This window comes from Pogona vitticeps, chromosome 4 (assembly GCF_051106095.1).
Source record: "Pogona vitticeps strain Pit_001003342236 chromosome 4, PviZW2.1, whole genome shotgun sequence".
NCBI classification, from domain to species: Eukaryota; Metazoa; Chordata; class Lepidosauria; order Squamata; family Agamidae; genus Pogona; species Pogona vitticeps.
This window is the reverse complement of record NC_135786.1, coordinates 221,630,506-221,654,621: the sequence shown is the minus strand read 5'-3', so window position 1 is coordinate 221,654,621 and position 24,116 is coordinate 221,630,506. Positions and strand designations below refer to the sequence as shown.

At 40.0% G+C, this 24,116-nt stretch overlaps 1 protein-coding gene across 6 annotated transcripts in view; it reads left to right on the top strand.

The window, feature by feature from the left end:
- The window catches only part of CSMD3 (CUB and Sushi multiple domains 3), a 700,243-nt gene that overhangs the window by 166,423 nt on the left and 509,704 nt on the right, over positions 1–24,116 (top strand). For all 6 annotated transcript variants that reach the window (XR_013544184.1, XM_072999268.2, XM_072999267.2 and 3 more), the window contains exon 3: positions 19,343–19,455. Coding sequence is in view for 5 of the 6 variants with exons in the window: in XM_072999268.2 (XP_072855369.2) it covers positions 19,343–19,455 (113 nt within the window). In the remaining variant the exon portion in view is untranslated. The remainder of the gene's footprint in view (positions 1–19,342; positions 19,456–24,116) is intronic.

Here is a 24,116-nt window from a genome sequence, read left to right as displayed (position 1 = left end):
AATTAATAATATATGTGTGCCTACAGTATGTGTTCACCCAAACACATTACCTACGTAAACATTCCAACAAAGTTCAAGAAAACTAATGAAACAAACAAAAAAGCATGTTCTTTAAAAGTGATAACGTGGTTAGAGGTCAGAGGGCACAACTCAGTGAAGATGCACTTGTTTGCATGGAGATGATTAGCTAGACAGGGGGGGGTTCTCATCTCGTATAGGCTGGTCCTTATCTTCACAGACCTACAGATCTACATTGGCCTTTCTTTACCTTAGATTCTTTCCTGATATCATTTCCTCCTTCTCATGTTCTTTTGTGACCCTCTTTTGGAGAGGGGAAACCTGGCCTTAGTTTCCAAGGGGCAGATGACAACCCTGCAATCTCCACCACAGCTCGAGCTAAGATTCCCATCCTTATTATTATCTCAATGTATTTATAGGTATCTTTCCAACACGAGAAACCTAGATGTGATTATTTGCTAAAGCCAAAGTGTGCTCCGCTGACCATTCTGGTATTCGGAGACCTGAGTCTACTTACTAATTAAGTGAATTGCACCTCACTCTGTTAGCAAACATTAAATGGTAATATAATCTCTGCTCTTGCAAAGCTATCCTTGTGTGGCCTCATTCCTTTTAAATTACACACTGGCAACTCTCATCAGGCTCTTGGAGCCCCTCAAGGATTGATGCCATGATGTCAACAGAAGAGTCTTCTAGTGAGGATGTGCTGAAATAACCTGACACTCCAGTGCCTGATATGACAAAGGATAGAGTGGACCCTCACAGCACCAGATGCCTGATCCCACAGATAATGGACACTTAGAGAACCAGGAGCTTGAGCCTTTGAATGATGAGGACTCAGGGGCTGTGTCTAGGAGGAGGTGAAGCAACTTCCCGGCTCTTTGGAGTAAAGGAGACTGAAGTCGTAAGCCCAGGTTGGAGCCTCAAGACAGATTTTAGAGGCTGCAGAGGAAATCTTCTTGTGAGTAAGTGGTTCCAACACACGTGGGCTCCTTCTCACAGGAGTTCCTCCCTTACTATCTAAATACTTCAATGGTGAGCTGGGTTCTAGCAGTGCAGCTAGAAAACAGCCTTCAGTTGTCTCTGCAGGCTATTGAAAGCAACTTATCTGCCATCTCCTTGCCTTGTTCCTGAAATCTTTCGTCTGGATTGCCTGGATGTTTTGGATTGCTTTTTGGACTATGACTTCCTATTGTCCTGCCTCCTTGCCTGCTGTGGTGGGCTTGACAATAATTACTCCTTCGTTTCACCCTTTTCTAAACTGGGGACTTTATGAGCCATGGGCCTCATCCAGTGTACAAAAGGACAAATTACTGTTGCAGTTATGAAATTCTGGTTAAATAGCTCCATAGTAGAAATGTAGAGATTTACAGAACAGAATTAGTTTCAAATCTCTCCAGGGTAGACTATTATTTTCTCATCAACAGGCAGTTACAGTCTCAGTAACCCATTCAGAGACATTGGTAAGAGGAGGGGGAGAATAAAAAATCATTTACTTACAGTTCTAAACAGATAAAAAACAGCATACTGCACAAAATGACTGCTTTGAGCAACAGGTCTAAACAGATTCACTGCTTCTAGCAGACTGCTGTAGAATACATTCTAAAGGTACACTAACTGCACAACCGCTGACTGCCAGCAGGCTTAAAAGGGAGGAGAAAATATACTTAAGCCAAGAGGTGTCTCTCTCTCTTCAAAATCAGAGGCAGGGAAGGAACAATTATCTACTGCTGGATTGATCGACAGTTACCCCAGCTGAGAAAGTTTCCTCGCAGCCAAATCTACCAAAGGCAGCATACAAGGTTGAAAATAACTCCAACATTTACAGCCTGAAGAGACTACAATTTTGATATGATTCCAGAGATTTCTGATACAGTATTAGCTCCATTCAGCCTCCAGTCCAGAGGCGATTCATTGATCAAATGGGGGGCCCCAGATTTTACAAGTGCCCCCGACCCAATCACCTAACTGTATTGGTTGAGAAGTCTTCATTCTCCATATTCCATATTGCCTAGATGAGATGGAGAAGGAGAGATATTGTATTTTAATGTGATAGTGCCCAATTCACCACTCCAGAACTAATTACAGAATGGAATACATCTTGATAATGAAACCCATACATTTCTGAGCCTTGTGATGCATTGGTGGCCAAGAGCAAGATGAATATACATAAAATGTACATTTGAAAAAAAAATGTGCACAGCAGCACATATTTTCAATTTATGTTAAAATGCATATATACAAAAAGTAACGTATAGATTTTGAAAAATGCCTGCAAACATTTGTACAACGGCAGTCCAATATAAACATAAATCAGAATGAGCTTGTTAATGGAAAACTGATCATCTTAACTCTAAACTTGGCCCTGATCAACAGAATCCATATTAATAGAACTACAGATTACAAGAAAAGTGGGACAACTGGTATAAAATAAAATGTGCATTTCCTGCCATAAGATCTAATACAATAAACCTCATATTCTGATACCATACTAACATTATATAGGTTTTCACAGCCTGCAGCCAGTGAAAGCTACTAATATGGAGTGGGAACATGAACTATGTGTGACACCTGAACATAATTAGACTTTACAAAAAATAGAGGAATTTAACATCCCTTCTGCAATATACCTTTCATCATAGTTGTGTACATTGGTAGACAGACAGGACAAAATGTGCTTTTAAAGCTATGATTTATTGAGAATCTGCCCATCAACTCACATTAACCTCACCATGTGCATATACTTGTTTTTGCTAAAAAGAAAATGTGGAGAAAATTTTAAAAACACTATACTCAATTAAATTCACAGCTGACAGATGGAGCATTATATAATAAACGCTTGAGTGTCATAATGAGGCAGAGGTTTGCTGTGGTTTTTTCCCCCTTTAACCTATGTTTTATAAAGAATATAAATGATTGTACCAGAGGATGACAAGTAATTACTTGTTTAGTTCAAAGTGACTACTTAATTATAGAATGTTCAGCTTTGACCTTTGATCATTATTTTGCAATAATGTATTAATTGATTCAGCAATTTTGTGTTTTGACAGGGAAAAATGATATTTTTACAAAAACGAATTAGATCATAAATCATATCCTGATTGTTAAATCTAAAGAGCATACTTTACACAAATTCAGGTACATCAAAATAGGGGTTTGACTCTCATAGCCTTTTGCTCTCTGAGAGAAACTGAAAAGAAGAAAAAAACTCATCTTTTTTTCCCTTACAGCCTGGTTTCTATGCGTGAGTTTCTGTTTCCCCACTCTACCCCCAGAGAAAACTCACAGGATTTCTTGAGTGTTTGGGGGTATCTCCCCCACCCTCAGGAAAACACACACACATACATACATAAAGAATTGTACAGATGTATGGCAAGTTCTGGGCAGAATGTCATCTTTTCCCGCATGAAGTAACCCAGCTCTGATCTGCATAGAACAGGTGAAAATGGAAAGGGGGGGGGGAGAAAGACCTAGTTCTTATCTCCATGGTAAGCAAAGAAATCTTGCTAGAAGTGAGGGAAAGCTTGGTAAGAAATCTCAGAGTGGCAAGACTTGGAAAATGGCTGAGAAAAATAGATGTTTTGAATACTTCTCGCATTTCTTCAAGACCCCTTTCACTTGACGGAACAGTAGTGCTGTACACACAGGTATCCAGTTGATTCTGCTCAGGTTTAGGCAGATCTCATATAGTTGACCGTGCATCCATGCACATCAGGATGGCAGGAATCGATGGGTTGGTGGTTCCTGTCGATTCTGACTGTTAGCCGTGCTGTTTGTGCGTGAGGGGACACTGACTTTGGAGATGTCTCTAAAGCTATTGGTTCCTTCCTGTTCAAGGAACAGACCATATTTGTGAGAAAGTCAACAGAACACTCACTTTTTGGGAAAACATAGAAGAGATAAACCTGGACTAAGAATGCTGTTTTCATGTGACTTAATTTGGGACATACCTGGATGGTGTGAGACTACTGCTCTCATGTGAATTAAGAGAACTGATTTAAAGGAAGAGTCTAATATCCTGACGCATGCAAGGCCACTGGAACTTTGCTCCTTTATGGAATAGGAAAGCAACTCTTAATTTGTCTTATCCAGGCCATTCCTATTTACCTTGCAAAAAGTTGAGGTGCTCTATGGTCCATTTGCTAGGAAAATAAGAAGGACAACAAGAAGGCTGTTTTAAGCAACTTAAGCAGAGTTCTGTAAACAGTGGAACTGAGGAAAACAATGATAGGTGCTTGCTGTGTTGCGTGAACCTTTAAGGGCTAGAAGCATCAGATCAACCATCTGGTGCTTGTGTTGTCTATGTGTGTGCTTTGCTTTTCATGGACCCTAGTTTTGTGCAGAGTCACAAAAGATTTTGACGAGAGAGAGAAAAAATGCTTATTGTCTCGTTATTGCACCCAGGTGAGGAATATTGAGGTAAGGGGAATTCCTCACCGTGGTGCCCCATTGGATCAGCCTACAGAGATTGGATAATTTAGTGACTATTCTTTACACCACTAAATTAGAATGAAAAGAGAAGGCAATAATATTCATCTGACTAGTTTCATGGATGGCTGCCTTGTAGTGGCAAAGGGGCTTGAGTAACTCAGAGAAGCTATGGGCTATGTCGTGCAGGGCCACCCAAGATGGGCAGGTCATAGTGGAGAGTTCCGCAATCCACCTGGAGTAGGAACTGGCAATGCCACTCCAGTATCTTTGCCAAGAACGCCCCATGATCAGAAACAAAAGACTAAAAGATATGACGCTGGAAGATGGGCCCCTCAGGTCGAAAGGCATCCAACATGCTACTGAGGAAGAGCGGAGGATAAGTACAAGTTGTAAAAGGATATAATCTCAAAAATGATAGAATGATGTCAATAGGAATCCAAGGCAGACCTTTCAACATCACAATAATCCATGTTTATGCACCAACCACCATTGTTGAGGAGACTGAAATTGAACAATTTTATGAAGATTTACAACACCTTCTAGAACTGACACCAAAGAAAGATGTTCTTCTCATTCTAGGGGACTAGAATGCTAAAGTAGGGAGTCAAGAGATAAAAGGAACAACAGGGAAGTTTGGCCTTGGAGTTCAGAACGAAGCAGGACAAAGGCTAACAGAGTTTTGTTAAGAGAACAAGCTGGTCATCACAAACACTCTTTTCCAACAACACAAGAGGTGACTCTATACATGGAAATCACCAGATGGGCAATATCAAAATCAGATTGATTATATTTTCTGCAGCCAAAGATGGAGAAACTCTATACAGTCAGCAAAAACAAGACTTGGCGCTGACTGATCATCAGCTTCTCATAGCAAAATTCAAGCTTAAACTGAAGAGAGTAGGAAAAACCACTGGGTATAATCTAAACCACTGGGTATAATCTAAACCAAATCCCACTATGAATACATAGTGGAAGTAAAGAACAGATTTAAGGAACTAGATTTGGTGGACAGAATGCCTGAAGAACTTTGGATAGAGGCTCGTAACATTGTACAGGAAGCAGCAACAAAAACCATCCCAAAGAAAAGGAAATGCAAGAAAGCAAAGTGGCTGTCCAACGAGGCCTTAGAAATAGCAGAAAGGAGAAGGGAAACAAAATGCAAGGAAGATAGGGAAAGTTGCAGAAAATTGAATGCAGACTTCCAAAGAATAGCAAGGAGAGATAAGAGGGCCTTCTTAAATGAACAAGGAACTCGAGACCAAATTGCTAACATGCGCTGGATTATGGAGAAAGCCAGAGAGTTCCAGAAAAGTATCTACTTCTGCTTCGTTGACTATGCAAAAGCCTTTGACTGTGTGGACCACAGCAAACTATGGCAAGTCCTTAAAGAATTGGGAGTGCCTGACCACCTTATCTATCTCCTGAGAAACCTATATGTGGGACAGGAAGCAACAGTTAGAACTGGATACGGAACAACTGATTGGTTCAAAATTGAGAAAGGAGTACGACAAGGCTGTATATTGTCTCCCTGCTTATTTAACTTATATGCAGAATACATCATGCGGAAGGCTGGAATGGATGAATCCCAAGCCAGAATTAAGATTGCCGGAAGAAATATCAACAACCAAAAATTGAAATTAGCCCAAACAAACTCACATCACACCAGACCATTTGGAATACATGCAAACAATTTTTGCCCTAGATCTAATCAAGGAATAACAAGAAGAATAACTTTCAGAACAGGGCCAAAGAGCCCGAAAAACCCACAACCACCAACGGAAAGATTGCTGTGACAACAGCCCTAAGCAACCCTTACACTCACCTTGATTCTGTTTTCAGAACATAGCCAAAGAGCAGAAAAACCCACATCCACCATTAGTTCCCGGCTGTGAAAGCCTTCGTGAATCTTTCCATTGCTGAGCACTAGCTGGGGAATGGAATCCTGATCTTCTGATGTTATGGGTCCGTGGTGTACAGCATAGCTTGGGAAGAGTGAGAACATTTCCAGCAAAGTGAATCAAAAGTCAATATAGCTTTTTAAAAATTCAGGTTGTGGACCTTCTGACCATCTTCCAAATCACCTTAATTCAAAACACAGGGACTGATGAAGGCTAAACTACATTGTGCATGTATTGCATGATACATAGCTATATCATTTTCCCCTTGTAAATTAATTATAGACACACAGGGGTGGCAAAGCAGAGGGAAAGTAAAGTAAACCTTCCCACCCATGGCCATGTCCTTGAAATATTCACTCTCGAAATAGTTGCAAAAATAGCTTAAGGGTCCTCAGAATAAGATTCTCTTCCTTCCAGTTATTTATTTGAGCTTGTAATTTTTAAAAAAGAAACACAATCATACTCTGGATGTTGTTTGTTGTGACACCCACCGTGAGGATTTTTTTTTTAATTCATCAGGCTTCCCTAGCACTGTATGTTTTGAGTGTCAAAGTAAGCCTGCTTATTCAGGCATTTTTAAAAGTATTTCCATAACTATTCCACGGTCAGCAACCCATTTTTTTAATTAAATTTCAAATGGATTCATCACTGCAGGATTCACTGGTGTAGTTCTGGATCCCACTGGTTCTCTAAGACTCATTGCTCCCACTCCATCCTTCTTAGCCTTCTGTGCTCCCTAAAAACCCGCCCCAGAAGCCATGAAATCTTGTGGAGCCATTAGTACCTCAGATAACTCCCAACAGGAGAAATGAAACAGACTACAAAGTGAGTGCATCATGGAGTTTGACTCTGAACCTTGATTTTATTTGATAAAGTAAAATGGCGGAAGATTTTACTCCCATATCCATCAACATAGCTAAATAGACAGAGAAACAGGATATACATGTAGAGCAGTAGTTCCAACCTTGGGTTCTTGGACTACAACTCCCAGAAATCCTGATCAGCATAGCTAGTGGTGAAGGCTTCTGGGAGTTTTAGTCCATGAACATCTGGGTACTGGAAGTTGGAACTGTTGATGTAGAAGGAAGAAAAGAGTCTAATGTGATGGGAACTCTTCTAGTCAGATCATGCTTTGCATGAAAAATGTTGATTTAATACTTAGTATCTCCAGGCAAACCTGGGAAAACTATTACCTGAAAGCCAGAAGAGCTGTTATGAGTCAATGAAAACAATACTAAGCTACATGGATCAGCAATCTGATGGTGTGAGATCAGCTTCTTACACAAGTGTTGCAAGAAAATCAAGGAAGGAGAACTGTATTTTAGTTCAGTAAATGCATAACAAGATGGCAACAATGACATTGTTTCAGACCCTACCCCACCCCAATTTCTAAGCATTGACCCCAAACATTAAATACTTGCTATATTTGCCATTTTGTTTGCTTTAGGCTTTCTCACCAAGACACCTTGATGAGCCAGCAAATTTCCCTATTTCCAGGTGACTGCAAGAACAAAAAAATCCTATTTTTTAAATCAAGATCTGTGTAGTTTGTATATACTGCCTGTATGCAAAATTATATACACTTTGAAAAGCAACACACACAAAGCAAACATCCAAGGACTGACTGGGTTGTTAAAAAGAAGCAAACAATCCTTCCAAGGCTTCTAATTCCTCATAGTCCATAGAACAAAGCAGCAGGCATCAAGAAATGTTTTATGTTAAATGCATGAGGGTGACCATATGTCCTTCTTTACAGAGGACAGTCCTTGCTTTAAAGGGCTGTCAGAGAACTAAAAGTATTCTTTACTGAAGAGTCCAGCAGTTAATACCTAGACGGCTGACTCAGTGGCCACACTGCACACTCTGTTACCGTCTCCCCCCTCTGATGAGAAGGATAGCTATCAAAGTAATATAAATGATTTCACAAGTTTCATCTGTATGGGTAAATCTCCTTATGCATGATGATGCACACTATATCCTATTTTGGGTAATGCATTTCTTCTTCTTTGATGGTGTGTAAGTGACCACATTAGCAGGGTGTATGAGTCTTTTCTCCATTTGTACATTTGATCCATATAGAATTTATACCTCTAAGGAAGCTTAAAACCTCCTTAAGGCTGCAAAAGACAATACTGTAATGCAATTTCACTGGAAGAGACAAGAGTGCTAGCAAAAGCTGAAGAAAACAGGAAAAGAGGTAGACCAAAATATTAAATGCATTGACTCAGTAGAAGAAATCACAGCCTTTCATTTGCAAGTCCTACTTAGGACTGTTTAATGATACTTCTTGAGGTTTCTATAGTTCAGGTTGCTGCCATAAGATGGAAGGCAGCCTGGACTCATACAAAACAAGGAGGACTATAATCTTCATTCAGAAAAGAACATAAATGATCAAAGTGGAATATAAAGTAGTGTTTCATATGCAAATCATACACTTGTCCCATCTTCAGTTTCAAAGGGGGAGGAGGACAGAAGACTGAAATGAGACATCTAGACCATGGCTACTCAAGTAATGTGCTTTACTAATAGTTAAGATCCTCTCCTCATCTCTGATCATAAAAACAATTATTAACTTTATAGATTCAGCAAGTTCTTTGAACATGATCTGGCTTTCTAGACTACACAACAAACCTTTAAAAAAAACAAATACTTTGCTTTCGAGTCTACAATTACCAGCTGCATTAGGGCTGTCAGCTTATTTACATCATTCCACTCTAATGTCAGCAATTTCTCTGGAAGCATTTTTGCTGTGACAAATCAGGACTGTTTCCCGTCATTCTGACTTAGGAGTTTTGAAGCTATTGCTCTAATTTGATCTTGCAATTGGAAGTGCATCGTTCCTTAAGGCCTAATGAGTTTAGAGTCCAGTTTCCAAGCAGAATGCTCATTTGACATGCAATTAAATGTTTATCTTCGTAACTTCAGTGCAACTTTGAAAATAAATCTTGATAAAAATGTGAGGCCTGCAGGCCAAGGTGACCTGCCGATTAAGCAGAAAATAAGGAGGAAGCAAAAATGACAGGAAATTTTACATGGTACTGTGCCACTCACACATAAAAACACACTCCATCTCCCCCCGTCCTGATACTGACTAGCAGTTACAGCAGATCTTCAGACAATTCTAATTTAATTCAAGTGGCCACAGGATGCTATACAGAATTGGTTTTAAGTGGGGAAGCAGTATAATTTACTGCACTGGAGGGTCTTATTGAACTCAAGGTGGTACCAACATGATGTTAATATCCAAAGCAGGATCCACTTAATGTTGCAGAGTTTTGAATTTCTGGTAAAATTCCCTGTGTTACACAGCAGAAGTACAGAGACTCACAAAGGAGAATAGCTACAAGATAGTCAGTCCCCTTTCGATGGGGTAGTAAAGTAATGAAATTTTTTTTATTCTTTCTCCTACAAATGTCTGAGAGTGAGTTATTGAGACTTTAAGCGCTACTTAAAGTCTCAATAATTCACTCTCAGACATTTGTAGGAGAAAGGATAAAAGACAAGCTGACACAGAAGAGAAAAAACACACACACAAAGCAAAGAGATGGGGCTCTTTTTGAATTTAGAGGCAGGAAGTAACAATTGGTTAATGCTGGATAGACTGACAGTCAGCCAAACCCAGAAAGATGCCTCCTAGCCAAACAAACTGCAAAAGCACGAGAGGTTGTAAAAACTCCAATACTTAATACCTATGTTGACTGATACCTTTTTTGATAGAAACACATTATAACTAATGGGCCTGTATGTGGACCAACCAACCAACCAACCAACCAACCAACCAACCAACCAACCAACCAACCAACCAACCAACCAACCAACCAACCAACCAACCAACCAACCAACCAACCAACCACACAAACACACAAATACATAAATACATAAATAGGGTTTACATACATACATAAATACATAAATAACTGATTAATCCTGTAACAGGCCATTTTTGTTCCATTTTGGTTTTTTTCTGGTCTGTAAGACAAATCTCAGTCTGCAAGTCAAACCTAAATTTTGCGGCCAGAGAAGTCTGTAACTCAAAAAGTCTGTAAGTCGAGCCGTCTGTAAGTCAAGGGTCCACTGTAGGTTTGATCTCCTTGCAGTACAGGAGACCCTCAAGTATCTCCTCCAGCACCACAATTGAAAAGCATCAATTCTTTGGCAGTCAGACTTCTTTATGGTCTAACTCTCACTTCCATACATCACTACTGGAAAAACCATAGCTTTGACTATGCAGACCTTTGTTGGCAAGGTGATGTCTCTGCTTTTTAAGATGCTGTCTAGTACACACTCAAATGATAGTTGAGAGAGAGTGTGACCTATAGTTTCTCTTGGTGGCCTTTGACTAAAGAGATCCAGACTCAAATATATGCTGAGCCATACATTTTGCTGATGGGAACTGTTCAGACTAACACAAGTTACTTTTTTTAAAACCAGTTCTTTAATCTAATGTATTTCACTGGGTTTTAACAAAAAATAAAAAGGGAAGATGTATGCCACTGTGGATTAAGTATATAAATCTTGTCTTAGTTTCATAGGGGAGGAGCAAGAAGTGCAAAGTTGTTTTCCTTGCATCAAAAGAGTTTGTGATATTTCGTAGCAACTGTTGACAAGAAAAAAAAGATGATAATGAAAAGAATGTGCAAAGAAAGCCAAATTGCACAAAATAAAAAGTTATATAATACATGGAAGGCTTTCATGAAAACAACACAAATGAACAGAAATATTGATGATTTCTGCTTTATTGCTTGGACTTTGGAGCATCTGGAGAGGGTGTGTGTATTCCTTTTTACAATGATCCATTCTTTTTGGCTTTTCTGTGTATATATACCTTGTACCTTACAGGGAAAGGACACTAGTTTTCAACAAATAGTGTGTACAAACTATGGTGGCCTTCATCATCATCATCATCCCCTCCATGGGTACAGGCTTTGTTGAGGTGAAGGTGGCATAAGAACTATACTCTCAGAGCTTAAAAAAACCCTACAATATTAAGAACAGAATATATACGGCACCAATATTTAACAGATACTTAGATTTTTTGGTTAAACCTTGGTGTTTTTCAATAACAACGACAACAACAACATCAGAGCTACAAAAAACAGCAATATTGGGAACAACATACACACTGTGCCAATATTTAACAGATACTTAGATTTTTGGTTAAAACTTGTAATGGTTATATAATACCAGTCAATGCGTTTCTAACCTTGATTGACTGTGCCTGGTATTTTGGAATATTTTTGAATGATAGTGATAATCTAGTTTTCGTGTTGCTCTTGAGCAGAGAGAAAGAATTTCTCAGAATGCAAAAAAAAATTTAAAAAAATTAAAAATGAGGAATTCCATCAAGTTGAGGGCACTCTAAATCCATGAGAAGGAATTTCTGCCCATTGTGTGAGGTCATAACAGAACTTGAGAGGGAAGTTGTGCCCTGATTTTGCATGTGAATGTGTGCGGCTTTTTGTACACAAGTTTGCATGTTGCACAAGTGGGGTAAAACATATATATTTTTGCGTACAACACGTTTTTTTAATGACTAGATCAAAATGTTTCTTAGGGTTCCTAAACCTGTGAATTATGACAGCAGTTTAACTAAATAACTCATATACTTTGTAATAACTGTTATATGGCTTAAAGCCCTTCTCCTCCCCAATTAGATGAATTTATGAAGGGTAGGTTTCTCATTAACCATTAGACATGATTGCTAAACGAAATGGAGGACCAACAGAGGCCAGTCTTCTCTTCATGTTTTAGTTGTGATCTTTTAGAGACATTTGGTCGGTCACAGTGGGAAACTGAGGGCTGAGTGAGCTTGAATTTTTCCCTCATCCAAGGACACCAGTCTCTATGTTGTTATGATCACATAGTTGTTTATCATTGTTATGAAAGGGCAGAGGAACAGATAAAATCCAACTGCAAAGGAGGAATGTCTGTGGCAGGCTCCCAAAGCATCTGCTAACCATTATGCAAGGGAGTTCTCCCATGGCATGCTGAATGTGTCACAAGGTGCCTTTGTTGCCATGGCAATTACTTCTGCTTTGTTCACTGGCAGAAGAAAATGGTGGGGAAATGGCAATTAAAATTGATGCCCCCCCCCATTTACATTAGTTATTTTCTTAAGTAGCCTGTTAACAGGTGAGAGAGAAAGACATTTGATGCCAAACCTTAGGGAGAAGGGAGACGTGCTTTTATTTTATCAATTCAGTTTTCAAGCTACTAAACAGAGATTTGGGAAAAAAGTCAACCTGTTTTTTTTTTTTTAATATGGATATGAAATTCTTCCTCTCATCCCCCCCTTAAAAACAAACAATATGCAATTTTCAAGGTGTTTGTGAAATAAGGTATCTAGAAACCATATGGAGTAGCAGTTATTTTGTCTCTTGGCGCCCAGCTATTGAATCCCACCAGGTGCAAAACTGGAAAATTCTCAGCAGAGAGAAGCTTTTTGCTTAAAAGACATTGCCAACTCCCTCTCTCGTTTTGGAATATGAACCACACAGAAACCATGGGGGCTTTTTCTTTTGTCCCAGTTTCTCTTTTCTCATGCATTCAGCATCTCATGCTGATTCTCAGTAAAGGTTCCAATTCCAGTTGCCTGTCAGGTGGTAATTGCAGCCAATTTAGATGGCGGAGAAAGTCAGAATTACATGGAACCAGCATCTCTGCAGTCATAAGTTTCCATCAGAGTGTATATAGATAGAGACTGACATGTTTACCAGCGGACTGTTCTCTTGGAACCCCTACTACACCTGCCTTGAAAACTCAATGATTTCTGGGTGTCTCAGTTGAGACTGATTCTGAAGGCATTCTGAGGTGATAGAGTCACCATGTGTACCAAATCAGACTACAGGCAGGAAGGTCGTATTTCTGAATGGACCCCTGTGTAAATAGCTCCCAGCACACAATAGCTGAACACACTAGCCCTTTTCCCTTAGAGCTGATTACTACATGGACCAAGTCATTTTTCTACAAGTTATTGCAAAATTGGGAATAGCACAGAATTTGTAAAAGGTACATGGGGGGTATTCCATTATCATGAACAACAAAATGATGAATTCTTATCCTTGAAGAAACTCAGATTAGCTTGCACAGAAATATAATGTTGTTATTGATGTATTAGTTTAAATCAGAGCAAGAAATCACTCAAAAATGTAAAAAAACACACAACCCATTACTCTAAAGTGGTACAGTCTAGAATTCAGAGGTGAGCAACCTGTGGCCCTCCATATAGTGCTGGCCTTAGCTCACACCATCCTTCAACATGTTGATGATGATAGTATTGATGAGAGTTGCAGTCTAACAACACAGTTGCCCATACCTGTTTAATATAATGTGAAAAATAGCTCTGAGCCAATGATCATGTAAGTTACGCTGGTGCAATATGTTCTCTCTGGGGCTGCTCCTGAAACCCGTTTTGAAACATCAACTGACAGAAAATAGAGCAATCAGGATTTTACCTGGGATCTCATTTGGAGGGGATATAATTTGATATTGGTGTTGGGTAGCACAATTATATGAACAATATACAAAATGCTAGTTATTACCCAGAAATAGTAGTGTCATAATTGTAGGAGTTGAAGCTTACGTCCAAGGCCCCCTCCCGTAGCAGAATAAAGGGGTGGGTCCTTCTCAGCGAATTAAATCCAGAATATGAGATTATTTTATTGCAGCATAGCCTATAAAGTTTTGAATGCTTTGTAACTACAGTATTTGAACTATTACCTTCCTGATGAGACCCATTGGCTTGTATTGGGCAGTGTGTTGGACTAGGACTCAAGAGACCTGGCTATTTATCATTAGTTAGCTATGGAAATGCACCAGGGGGTAAACCACTGCTTGAACGTCTGACAAAGATAGGATTGCTGTAAATTGGAACTGACTTGATGGGGCATAGCATCAGTCTTCCTAATATAAGCATGCCACGTGGTGTCAACATTCCTTCTTCCTTTCTCCAAATTCCATAGCACTGATAAGATGATCTAGAAGTATTTTTAGCCCAAAAGCAGGTTTTTAAGGTACAGAGTGAGCTGCAGAAGGGAATTGAATTGCCACCCCCCATAATTCCACTGGCAGAAGCAACTTCTAGAAGAACCCTGTTGGTTCTGTCCCATATGTTCAGCTGGTTAGACTTTGGTACAGTCTGTGAAATTCCAGATGGGCCTCTTTTTACTGATATTTTAATATGCTGTTAAAAATGTTATTTTCCACCATGCTTTGGGTGGTTTGATTTGTGTCTCTCATTTCATGCATTTTTTGCGTCTTGCTGCTGCTGATTTTAGTTTGCTTTTCTTTAGTGCTTTGATTGTATGTGTTTTCAAGTGATGTACACCAGCCAGCCTTGGGGGATGATGAAATGATCAGATCTACAGAGCAGTTTGGGGGCTGCCATAACCTCACTGTTGTGGAAAAATAAGCACAATAGGGCTCTTATTCCTATATATTTTTTACTCTCTCTGATATGGAACTTACAGATGTCCCACAGTGTGTGATCTGTGAGCTATGGAGAAGGTTCTGGACACTCATACCTAATTCTTCATGTCAGAAGCAAGCACAGAAAAAACTTGCAGATTTGCCATATTTTCATGCCTGTGCTTCCGTCAAATCCTAGACACATTTTTGAATGGCTTTGAATAAAAAAATCAAATGGCCTTCTTAGAAAAATGAAAAAATGTTCTGAGAAATTGTTGAGAAAAAAGAGGTTTTTCTTAAATTGAAGAAAGAGAGAGTTTTAGCTTCTGGATAAAATTAATCTAGTCATGTTATTGTTTGGTGCTTAGCACTGGAGTCTCTAGAGTTGTTACTTGCCAAGTAACTACATTTTGTTTTCTTTAATTTTGTGTTTGTGTGTCATCAGATTGATTCCAACTAAAGGCGACTCTTTCCAGGGTTTTCTAGGTAGAGAATACTCAGAAGTGTACTTACCATTCCTTTATTCTGGATGTGCCCTGGAACTGTGGTTGCACAGGCTTGTTCTTCTCCCCAGTTGATATAGTGGAGGACTGAACTCCCAACTCTAGCTCTGCAGCCAAATATCCAACCAATTTTGTCAAGGTTTGCCTTGATAATTTTGTCCAGTCATGTCCAACTCTAGGGCGTGGTGCTCATTCCCCTTTCCAAGCCGTAGATCCAGTGTTTTGTCCAAAGAGAATCTTCCGTGGTCACGTGGCCAGCACAACTAGACACGGAGCGCCATTACCTTCCCACCAAGGTGGTACCTATTTATCTACTTGTATTTGCATGCTTTTGAACTGCTAGGTTGGCAGGAGCTGGGACAAGCGACGGGAGCTCACTCAGTCGCGGGGATTCGATCTTACAACTGCAGGTCTCCTGACCTTGCAGCACAGAGGCTTCTGCGGTTTAACCCACAGTGTCACCATGTCCCTAATTTCGTATTAGGAGCATTTAATTTTCATTACATTCAATATGTAGTAGAAGCTGGCCATGAGACTAATAGTATCCCCATATGAACCACTTTTTCAGTCAAGGCTAAAATTAAAATAAGATGAGGTAATGGATGGAGAATAGAGCAGATGGAAATCCCTGACTTTTATTGTATTTAACTCATTAAACAAATCATTTGGAACAATTTTGTGGTACAGGAAGTAGCTTGCTCATAAATCTGTAAGAGTACAAGATGGCATTTCTTGTACTCAGTCTTTCCTGTCATCTGGTACAAATTTCATTGATGAGGTGCAATGAAATTTTCGACAGACAAAAATCTCCGCAAGGCTTCTAGATAACAATCAAATGGAAACTGCTGAAACTAGTAGACTGCTGTTACTTTTTCACATGGCCAATAGCAAGAGATTGAGTATGGTGTAGTGAAAAAGAGTGTCAAAATAGGACCTTGGTGATCTGGGTTCAAATCTCCCCTTCGCTAAGAAAACTAATTGGCAGGTACAATGGAATGTGCAGCCTGCATAATTAACTTGTAAACCACCCAGAGAGTGGTTGAAGCGCTATGGGGCGGTATATAAGCTGCACGCTTTGCTTTGCTTTTACTCCTCAAAAGCTCTGTCAAGGAGCACCACACATTGAAAGCAACTGGATGGTTCATAACAATTGTTGCAGTAATATTTTCCATACAGATCAAAGCAAGACAATGTTTTAAAAGCAAAAATGGTAGGTATATCTCTGGCGAATAAACTACAGTGGGGTCTTGACTTGAGAACGTAATCCGTAGTGGAAGGCGGTTCTCAAGTCAAAAAGTCTGTAAGTCAAGTCTCCATTGACCTACAGTGCATTGAAAACTGATTAATCCTGTAACAGGCCATTTTTGTTCCATTTTGGTTTTTTTCTGGTCTGTAAGACAAATCTCAGTCTGCAAGTCAAACCTAAATTTTGCGGCCAGAGAAGTCTGTAACTCAAAAAGTCTGTAAGTCAAGCCGTCTGTAAGTCAAGGGTCCACTGTAATTTAATCGTTTAAAACACTGGTCTCTTTAAATACACACAAGCAAGAATTTGTATAATTTTAACTGTCACAACTTTTTCAATGAGGATAGTGTGATGGAATTGGACTCAGGGGACCTGGGTCCAAATCCCTGCTCAGCCATGGGAACTTACTGCTGCGGTGGCAAGGTGAAAACATCCCTCAAACATCTCTTCTACTGTTAGTGTTGCTATGAGTTGGTTTCAGCTTAATGCTACATAACACATAGAGACAGATTCTGTGGTTGGGGGCAACACTGGCATCCAACCACACTACTGGGTGCTGGAAACAAGTCTTCTAATGTCTCCTTCTGAAACTAAGGCAAACCCTCCCTGTATATCTTGCTTACAAGCAGGAGCTTGCCTCTGTGAACACAATTCCTCTTATAAACCAGCTGAATAGTGGATATGCACCTTGTTTTAAGGAGAAACAGCTTCCCCTCTCCCATTGCTGCTACTGCTGCAGTTACAGATGGAACAGCACTAACTGCAGTAGAAGCCCAGGAGGTGCAGATGTAAGCCTGCATTTTTCCTTTGGACAAACAAGTGTTTGGTGGTTCCTAGCCCCACCTCCTCCTGTGGGCACCCACTCAGAGGCAGTGCCCCAGTTTCCCTGCCACACTTCCTCCAGGTGCTGAGTGGGCAACCTGCCAGAGGAGGCGGGACTTAGAACTGCCAAACCAGCAGTTTTTGCCCATCTCCAGTAAGAATTATGAGACAGTGTATTCACAAAGGATTTCACGGCTGGGAGCTAATGGTTGTGGGTTTTTCAGGCTCTTTGGCCGTGTTCTGAAGGTTGTTCTTCCTAATGTTTCACCAGTCTCTGTGGCCAGCATCTTCAGAGGACAGCACTCTGTGCTCTGGTGTAGTTGGCTTGGGAGTGCAGTATTTATGGCTGTGGGATCAGCTTTTGTCCTTTTCAGGAGATGGGTGATTATGATGATTATGACACAGGTTTGATAATTTAAATGTGAGGGCTGGTTTGTTGTAATGATTACAAATTTCCAGTAGAACGCAGGAGTTCAAATCCTCATTTAGACATGAAACTCATTGGCAAACCTTAGGCTGGTTATATTCTCTCAGTCTACTGCGAAGTTGGGTTATGAATGTAAATAATATTAATAGCCATCCTCATGTATCACCCCAAATGAGACCCCAGTTATAATCCTGATTGCATGCACTGTTCACTGAAGTTTCAAAATGTTTTTCAGGAACAGCCTGAGATAGAACATTTTGCACCAACATAACTTACATGATCATCAGCTCAGAGCTACTTTTCTTATTATATTAACCAGGTGTAGACAATAATGTCGCTAGGCTGCTACTCCCATCATCATCAACAGCAGCAACCACAAATGCAGCACAGCTGTGCTTTCAGAACCAAAACTATTATACATTGATTTACCAAAACCCAGAATTTGAGTTTGAGATATAGTGGGGCTAGGCTGTAGCCATGGAAGACTGATTCCTCCGATTCGTTCCCTGCTGGGCGGGATGCTGCAATTTCTGTGTAAACCATATTTAGTTGTTAGTATATTGATGTGAAGCGCATGTTTTGAGATCCCCATAGTTTATGTGATAATTTTGGGACATGGTCACTAGACATGTGAAAAGTACATAACAGCAAAGAACATAAACCCAGCTACAGGCTATCTGCTAGTTCTGTGATGGAAGCCATATTGTTTCCAGGTCAGCATCTGGACTTAACACTGTGACAGATGCTGTTTTTATGGCCTCCCCCCCCACAGTTATATGCAGGAATATGGAAGTGCGAAGTCACCCATGGCAGAATGAAAATTTAACTGTGGCCTTCTGGATAATTTCAAATAATTATGAATTATGATCTGTGCTGGATCAGATCAATGGCTTATCTACTCCAGCATTCTGTTCCCTCAGAGGCCAAGCAGATACATATGCAAAGGCCAGAACTAAACATTACAGATCATCAGTTTCAAATCCTTCACAGAATAGCAGCTATCAAAATCAACATGTATGACATGTGAAGTACCATTTGCTTTTTAGCAACAGCCAAAACATGTTTGATTATGTTTGGAGAGCAACCATTTAATACTGTTGAAACTTTGTGGTTCCATCTAACCTATGGAAGTTGTGACCCTCAAACTGGCTGAACCAGGCTGACCATATTTGTGGACTGCTGAGCATCAAGGAGATTCCATGTCAACATTATTTTGTAGTTCCTGGAATGCAGCAAAGGCATGAATTTATGCAGCCCTGAATATGCTGCCATACATGGCTGATGAGCAGTATTCAGCTGGTTAGTTCTACTGTTTAACATAACAATTTGTCCTTTGAAAATTTAATTCCTTGGCTAGATTTTCACTGTGCTTCCCCAGTGTAAACAATGCTTGTAATTTTTCATTGTTCCCTAATACATTGTTCCATGATTTTTCATTGTTCCCATTTTTCAAATAAGGTATAATTTTCAAAAACACAAGGAAAACAATGTAATATTTTGTGATCACCTTAAAATCAAGGTATTGAGAATGAAACTTGGCTATTCCTTATTATGTGGAATAGATAATTAAATAAATTATTGGTGTTGTTTTCAGGTTAACAGGATTTCATCTTCCTCCCCCTGTGACCAGTACAAAATCTGTATTCTCACTAAGATTGACCAGTGACTTTGCAGTGAGTGCCCATGGATTTAAAGTATATTATGAAGGTAAGATAACAGCACGAATATTCATCCTGTGGAGTGTATTTTGGTGAATATATTGATAACCTGTAATTAGTTAAATGGTATGGATTTTTTTATTTTATTTTTTGGTATGAATAATTTCTCAAACTGTAATATGTCCTTTCCTGCCTGCTCTTGATGCCCGTCTGATTGATATGGAGTCAGAATTTTTCTTTTTTGTGTAAGAGAATTGTAGCTACAGTGACAGCTATCTAAATGGTTGTCTTTGCGATAGGCTAGTCGTTCTCTTCTTCCTGCTGAGCGTTTTGTGCCATTTAAATCCAATTGCCTTGCAAGCATTTAAATTTAAATACCTCTCAGTGGAGCACACCTGTTCCTAACGCGGAGGGCTAGATTTGTGGACCTTTGGTATTACAGAATTCACCACTGTTTTGTTGTTTCAGGATTGTACGTGTGTGCCAGTATTCAGTTGGTGAAATTACAGATTTCGAAAATACCTTCAATCTCTAAAGAAACCAGTGTAAATTGGCCCATGATTCATGACACAAGAAGAGTCATGCTTATCACAAAAAAAGACTGCCTAGGCATGCATTCTCTTTACATAATAGGCAATTACTTGTCTATGAGGACCCTACAAGCAAGATGTAAAGGCAATAACATGCTCTAATTTAGATCAGTTGCAAAACAGTAACTGATATAAATGAGAGCATGCTACTGCCCTTACATCTTCAAATCCTGTTGCTCTACATGGTATGTCACAACTAAGGTAGGCCCACTGAATCACTGGTGATTTGATAAGCCACCTCTTTCATAGGTTCCATTGATTCAATAGGCCTACTCTAGTTGCCAGTTCCACTTATAATGCTAAGCAACATGATTTCAGATATAGAGATATACTGTATCCATTGATGGCCTTAGCACTGCATCTTCTCATAAAGCTGTTCAAGTTAGCAGCTCTCACTACCTCTAGATGAAGCTTTCTGTCTTAGCCGGATTGCTCATTGGTTTATGCATGTGGCTGTGGAGCCAGAGATTGGAAGTTCAATTCCCAAAGGCTGGAATTGATGATCCATAGAGTCCTATGCATATAAAGGTCCATGTAGTCAAAGCTATGGTTTTTCCAGTAGCGATGTATGGAAGTGAGAGCTGGACCCTAAAGAAGGATGACCGGCGAAGAATTGATGCTTTTGAATGGTGGTGCTGGAGGAGACTCTTGAGAGCCACCTGGACTGCAAAGAGAACAAACCTATCCATTTTGAAGGAAATCAACCCTGAGTGCTCACTGGAAGGACAGATCCTGGAGCTGAGGCTCCAATACTTTGGCCATCTCATGAGAAGAGAAGATTCCCTGGAAAAGACTGTGGTGTTGGGAAATTGTGAAGGCAAGAGGAGAAGGGGACGGCAGAGGATGAGATGGTTGGACAGTGCCATTGAAGCTACCAACATGAATTTGGCCCAACTCCGGGAGGCAGTGGGCCTGGCGTGCTCTGGTCCATGGGATCATGAAGAGTCGGACACGACTAAACAACTAAACAACAAGAACAAAAAAGTCCTTTCCAGCTCTGAAGTTTGATGAGGAAGAGGATATTTATTGAAACAATATACAAAATTTGGGCTTATCTTAACTTCACAAGCAGAAGCCATGGCTTTCCCTTCTCTTTTTTGGTGGACATTGGCAAAAAGATAACCTTGGCATATGACATAGCATTCTGAAAATGTGCTCTTTCGAGCATTCTGAATCAAGAGTCGCTTATTTACTGTATATCTTGCAAAATATTTCTAATAGGTATTAGAATGCTGATCATGACAGAGGTTGCAAAAAGTTCCAGTTCTTCTCAGTTATAAATTAAATAACAGAACCTACTCTAATTGTCAGCAAAACATACTTTACAAAGCTTACTGTGAGGTCAAATGGAATAGCCTTCTTATCTATAATGCCTCAGACTCTTACAAGAAAATTAAGAATATGGACAGGAAAATATAATGGAATTTGTGTGTACAGGCGTACCTTGGTTTACGCATTTAATGCATTCTCTGCGACTTTTCATAGTGTGAAAAATTCACAAAGCGAAGCAGCTTCCCATAGGAATGCATGCACAGGGGTGGTGCTATAAACGTCCCAGGTGCAATGCAAAGTTGCTTCGTATTGCGGGGGGGGGGATCATAAACCGAGGCATTATTTTCAATGGATTTTCATTTGTAAACCAAAAATTACGTTAACCGAGACTTTTGTAAACCGAGGTACCACAGTATATATACAGTGCACATTTTACTCATTTCTCATATACTGTAGAAGGCATTCCGTTATTTATACAAGCTACAAATTTAATGTAGTAGGTAGCTATGTTAGGCTGCGGTTACACTAGAGAATGCCTTCATTTTTTGTGTCTTTTGCTTCCTGTAGAGTCCCGTGTTGCAGTCACGTGACATATAGCCCATAATAATGGTTCATACATTTTTTAATTAAATTAGATGTGGTATGTTTATCTACACCCCTGCAAAGGGGCATATCCATTTCTCTTTTTGTGCATTTCTTCCCCCAATCTCCCCCCATGCTTTTTAAAAATTGTGCAGATGCATTGATGTGTTGGCAAAATGCCTTCACTGGCCATGTACTGATCTCGGGCATTTTTTTCCTGTTTCTCTGCTTCATTACCCTCAATGGTGGAGGTTAATGAAACCCACTTTCCTTTTGACGGAAGCATACCAATGCACAGACATTCGTGTTTGAAAATTATTTTTTTAAAAATTAAGGGAGTCAAATGACACCCAGTGGTGATGGTGGGACCGCACACCAGATGAATAGGAGATTAATTGGTTTTGGAGTACACACTCAATGGGATGTTGGTTGTACTGTGCAATGAAATGCAGAACTAATATAGTTGTAGCCTCCCAGTGTGCTGGATTCAATGCAGAGATAGTAGAGAGGGGGAACAAAAGAAGCAGTAATGGACATGCATCGTCTGAATCACACACACCCATTGTCGAAACTCATGTGGAGTAACTTGGGAACATTTTGCTTGTGTGACCGCAGCCTTAGTCTGTTTTGCAGAAAACCAGAAATAGATATATAGAAACTGTAAGATGAACTAGTTTTTATTTTCCATTTTGAGGGTCTGAATCTACTTTTGATGGAACTCCAACTAAGGTATTTTTGTCTTGTATAAGACCCAGTTTGTTAAAATTATGTTTTATCAGTGATGAGTAGTTTGTACCAGTATAGTACTGTGGTTTCATTTTCTAAAACTGGACAAGGGTGGAATTTGTAATAAGGTGGAAAAGATGTGAGTAAGAGTTAGCCAACTGCTGAAAAATGATCTTTGCAATTTAGTTATGCCTAAACATATATTTCATATCATCAGCTATGATATGGTGAATTGATTCTTCGCCGCCGTGACATGCCATGCATAAATTACCTGGAACTAGATTTATCATTATTCTGTAACACTGTATAGTGAAAATAACTTGGTCTTAGATTGTACATATGAATCACTCAGTTTCAGTCTGGAGAGGGCCTAATTTAAATCTAACTTTAGCCCAAATAATGCTTGTGCTTGTGATATTGTCAGGAGCCTCCAGGGGCAATTAAAACAGATCTCAACCTTAGAGTAAAGCTGTAAAGTCCTTTTAGGAAAAGCAAGCTACATACTTTCTGATCTTTAAAAAAACTACACAAAAATGAAGTGGGAGGAGAAGATGAAGAAGTTGACTGGAGAGTGTTAGGAAAATAAATAGCAACATGGGTTACGGAGAGCTTTTGAACTGTGGTGCTGGAGGAGGCTCTTGAGAGGCCCCTGGACTGCAAGGAGAACAAACCTATCCATTCTAAAGGAAATCAACCCTCAGTGCTCACTGGAACAGATCCTGATACAGATACTTTGGCCATCTTACAAGAAGAGAAGACTCCCTGGAAAAGCCCCTGATGTTAGGAGAGTGTGAAGGAAAGAGGAGAAGGGGATGACAGAGGATGAGATGGTTGGACAGTGTCATCGAAGTGACCAGCATTAATTTGGCCCAACTCCAGGAGGCAGTGGAAGACAGGAGGGCCTGGCGTGCTCTGGTCATGAAGAGTCAGACATGACTAAAGAACAACAACATTCATTTTCAGGGGAGCTCTTCACAGAGCCAAAGTTGCTTCAGGTAGGAAGCAAAGCACTGCCCCTCATTATTATGTTACTGTGGCATCCACTGAAAAAGGCAGAAAACATATGCTACCAGGAAGGAAGGAAGGAAGGAAGGAAGGAAGGAAGGAAGGAAGGAAGGAAGGAAGGAAGGAAGGAAGGAAGGAAGGAAGGAAGGAAGGAAGGAAGGAAGGAAGGAAGGAAGGAAGGAAGGAAGGAAGGAAGGAAGGAAGGAAGGAAGGAAGGAAGGAAGGAAGGAAGGAAGGAAGGAAGGAAGGAAGGAAGGAAGGAAGGAAGGAAGGAAGGAAGGAAGGAAGGAAGGAAGGAAGGAAGGAAGGAAGGAAGGAAGGAAGGACCATAGTGCCACATCCATTATTTGCTCTAACAGACAGTGATAAAGGGCAGCACAGTTGGGGCATACATGCCCTGCATCCCGTGCCCAAGAAGGAGTAGAAAGTTGTGGTACTAGTTGCATTGTGGGGTATCTCTGTACCCCTCAAGAAAGATAAATGTTAGAGAGAAGTAGATGTGAGGCAGTGCTGCTTGATCCTTATGTCAAAATTG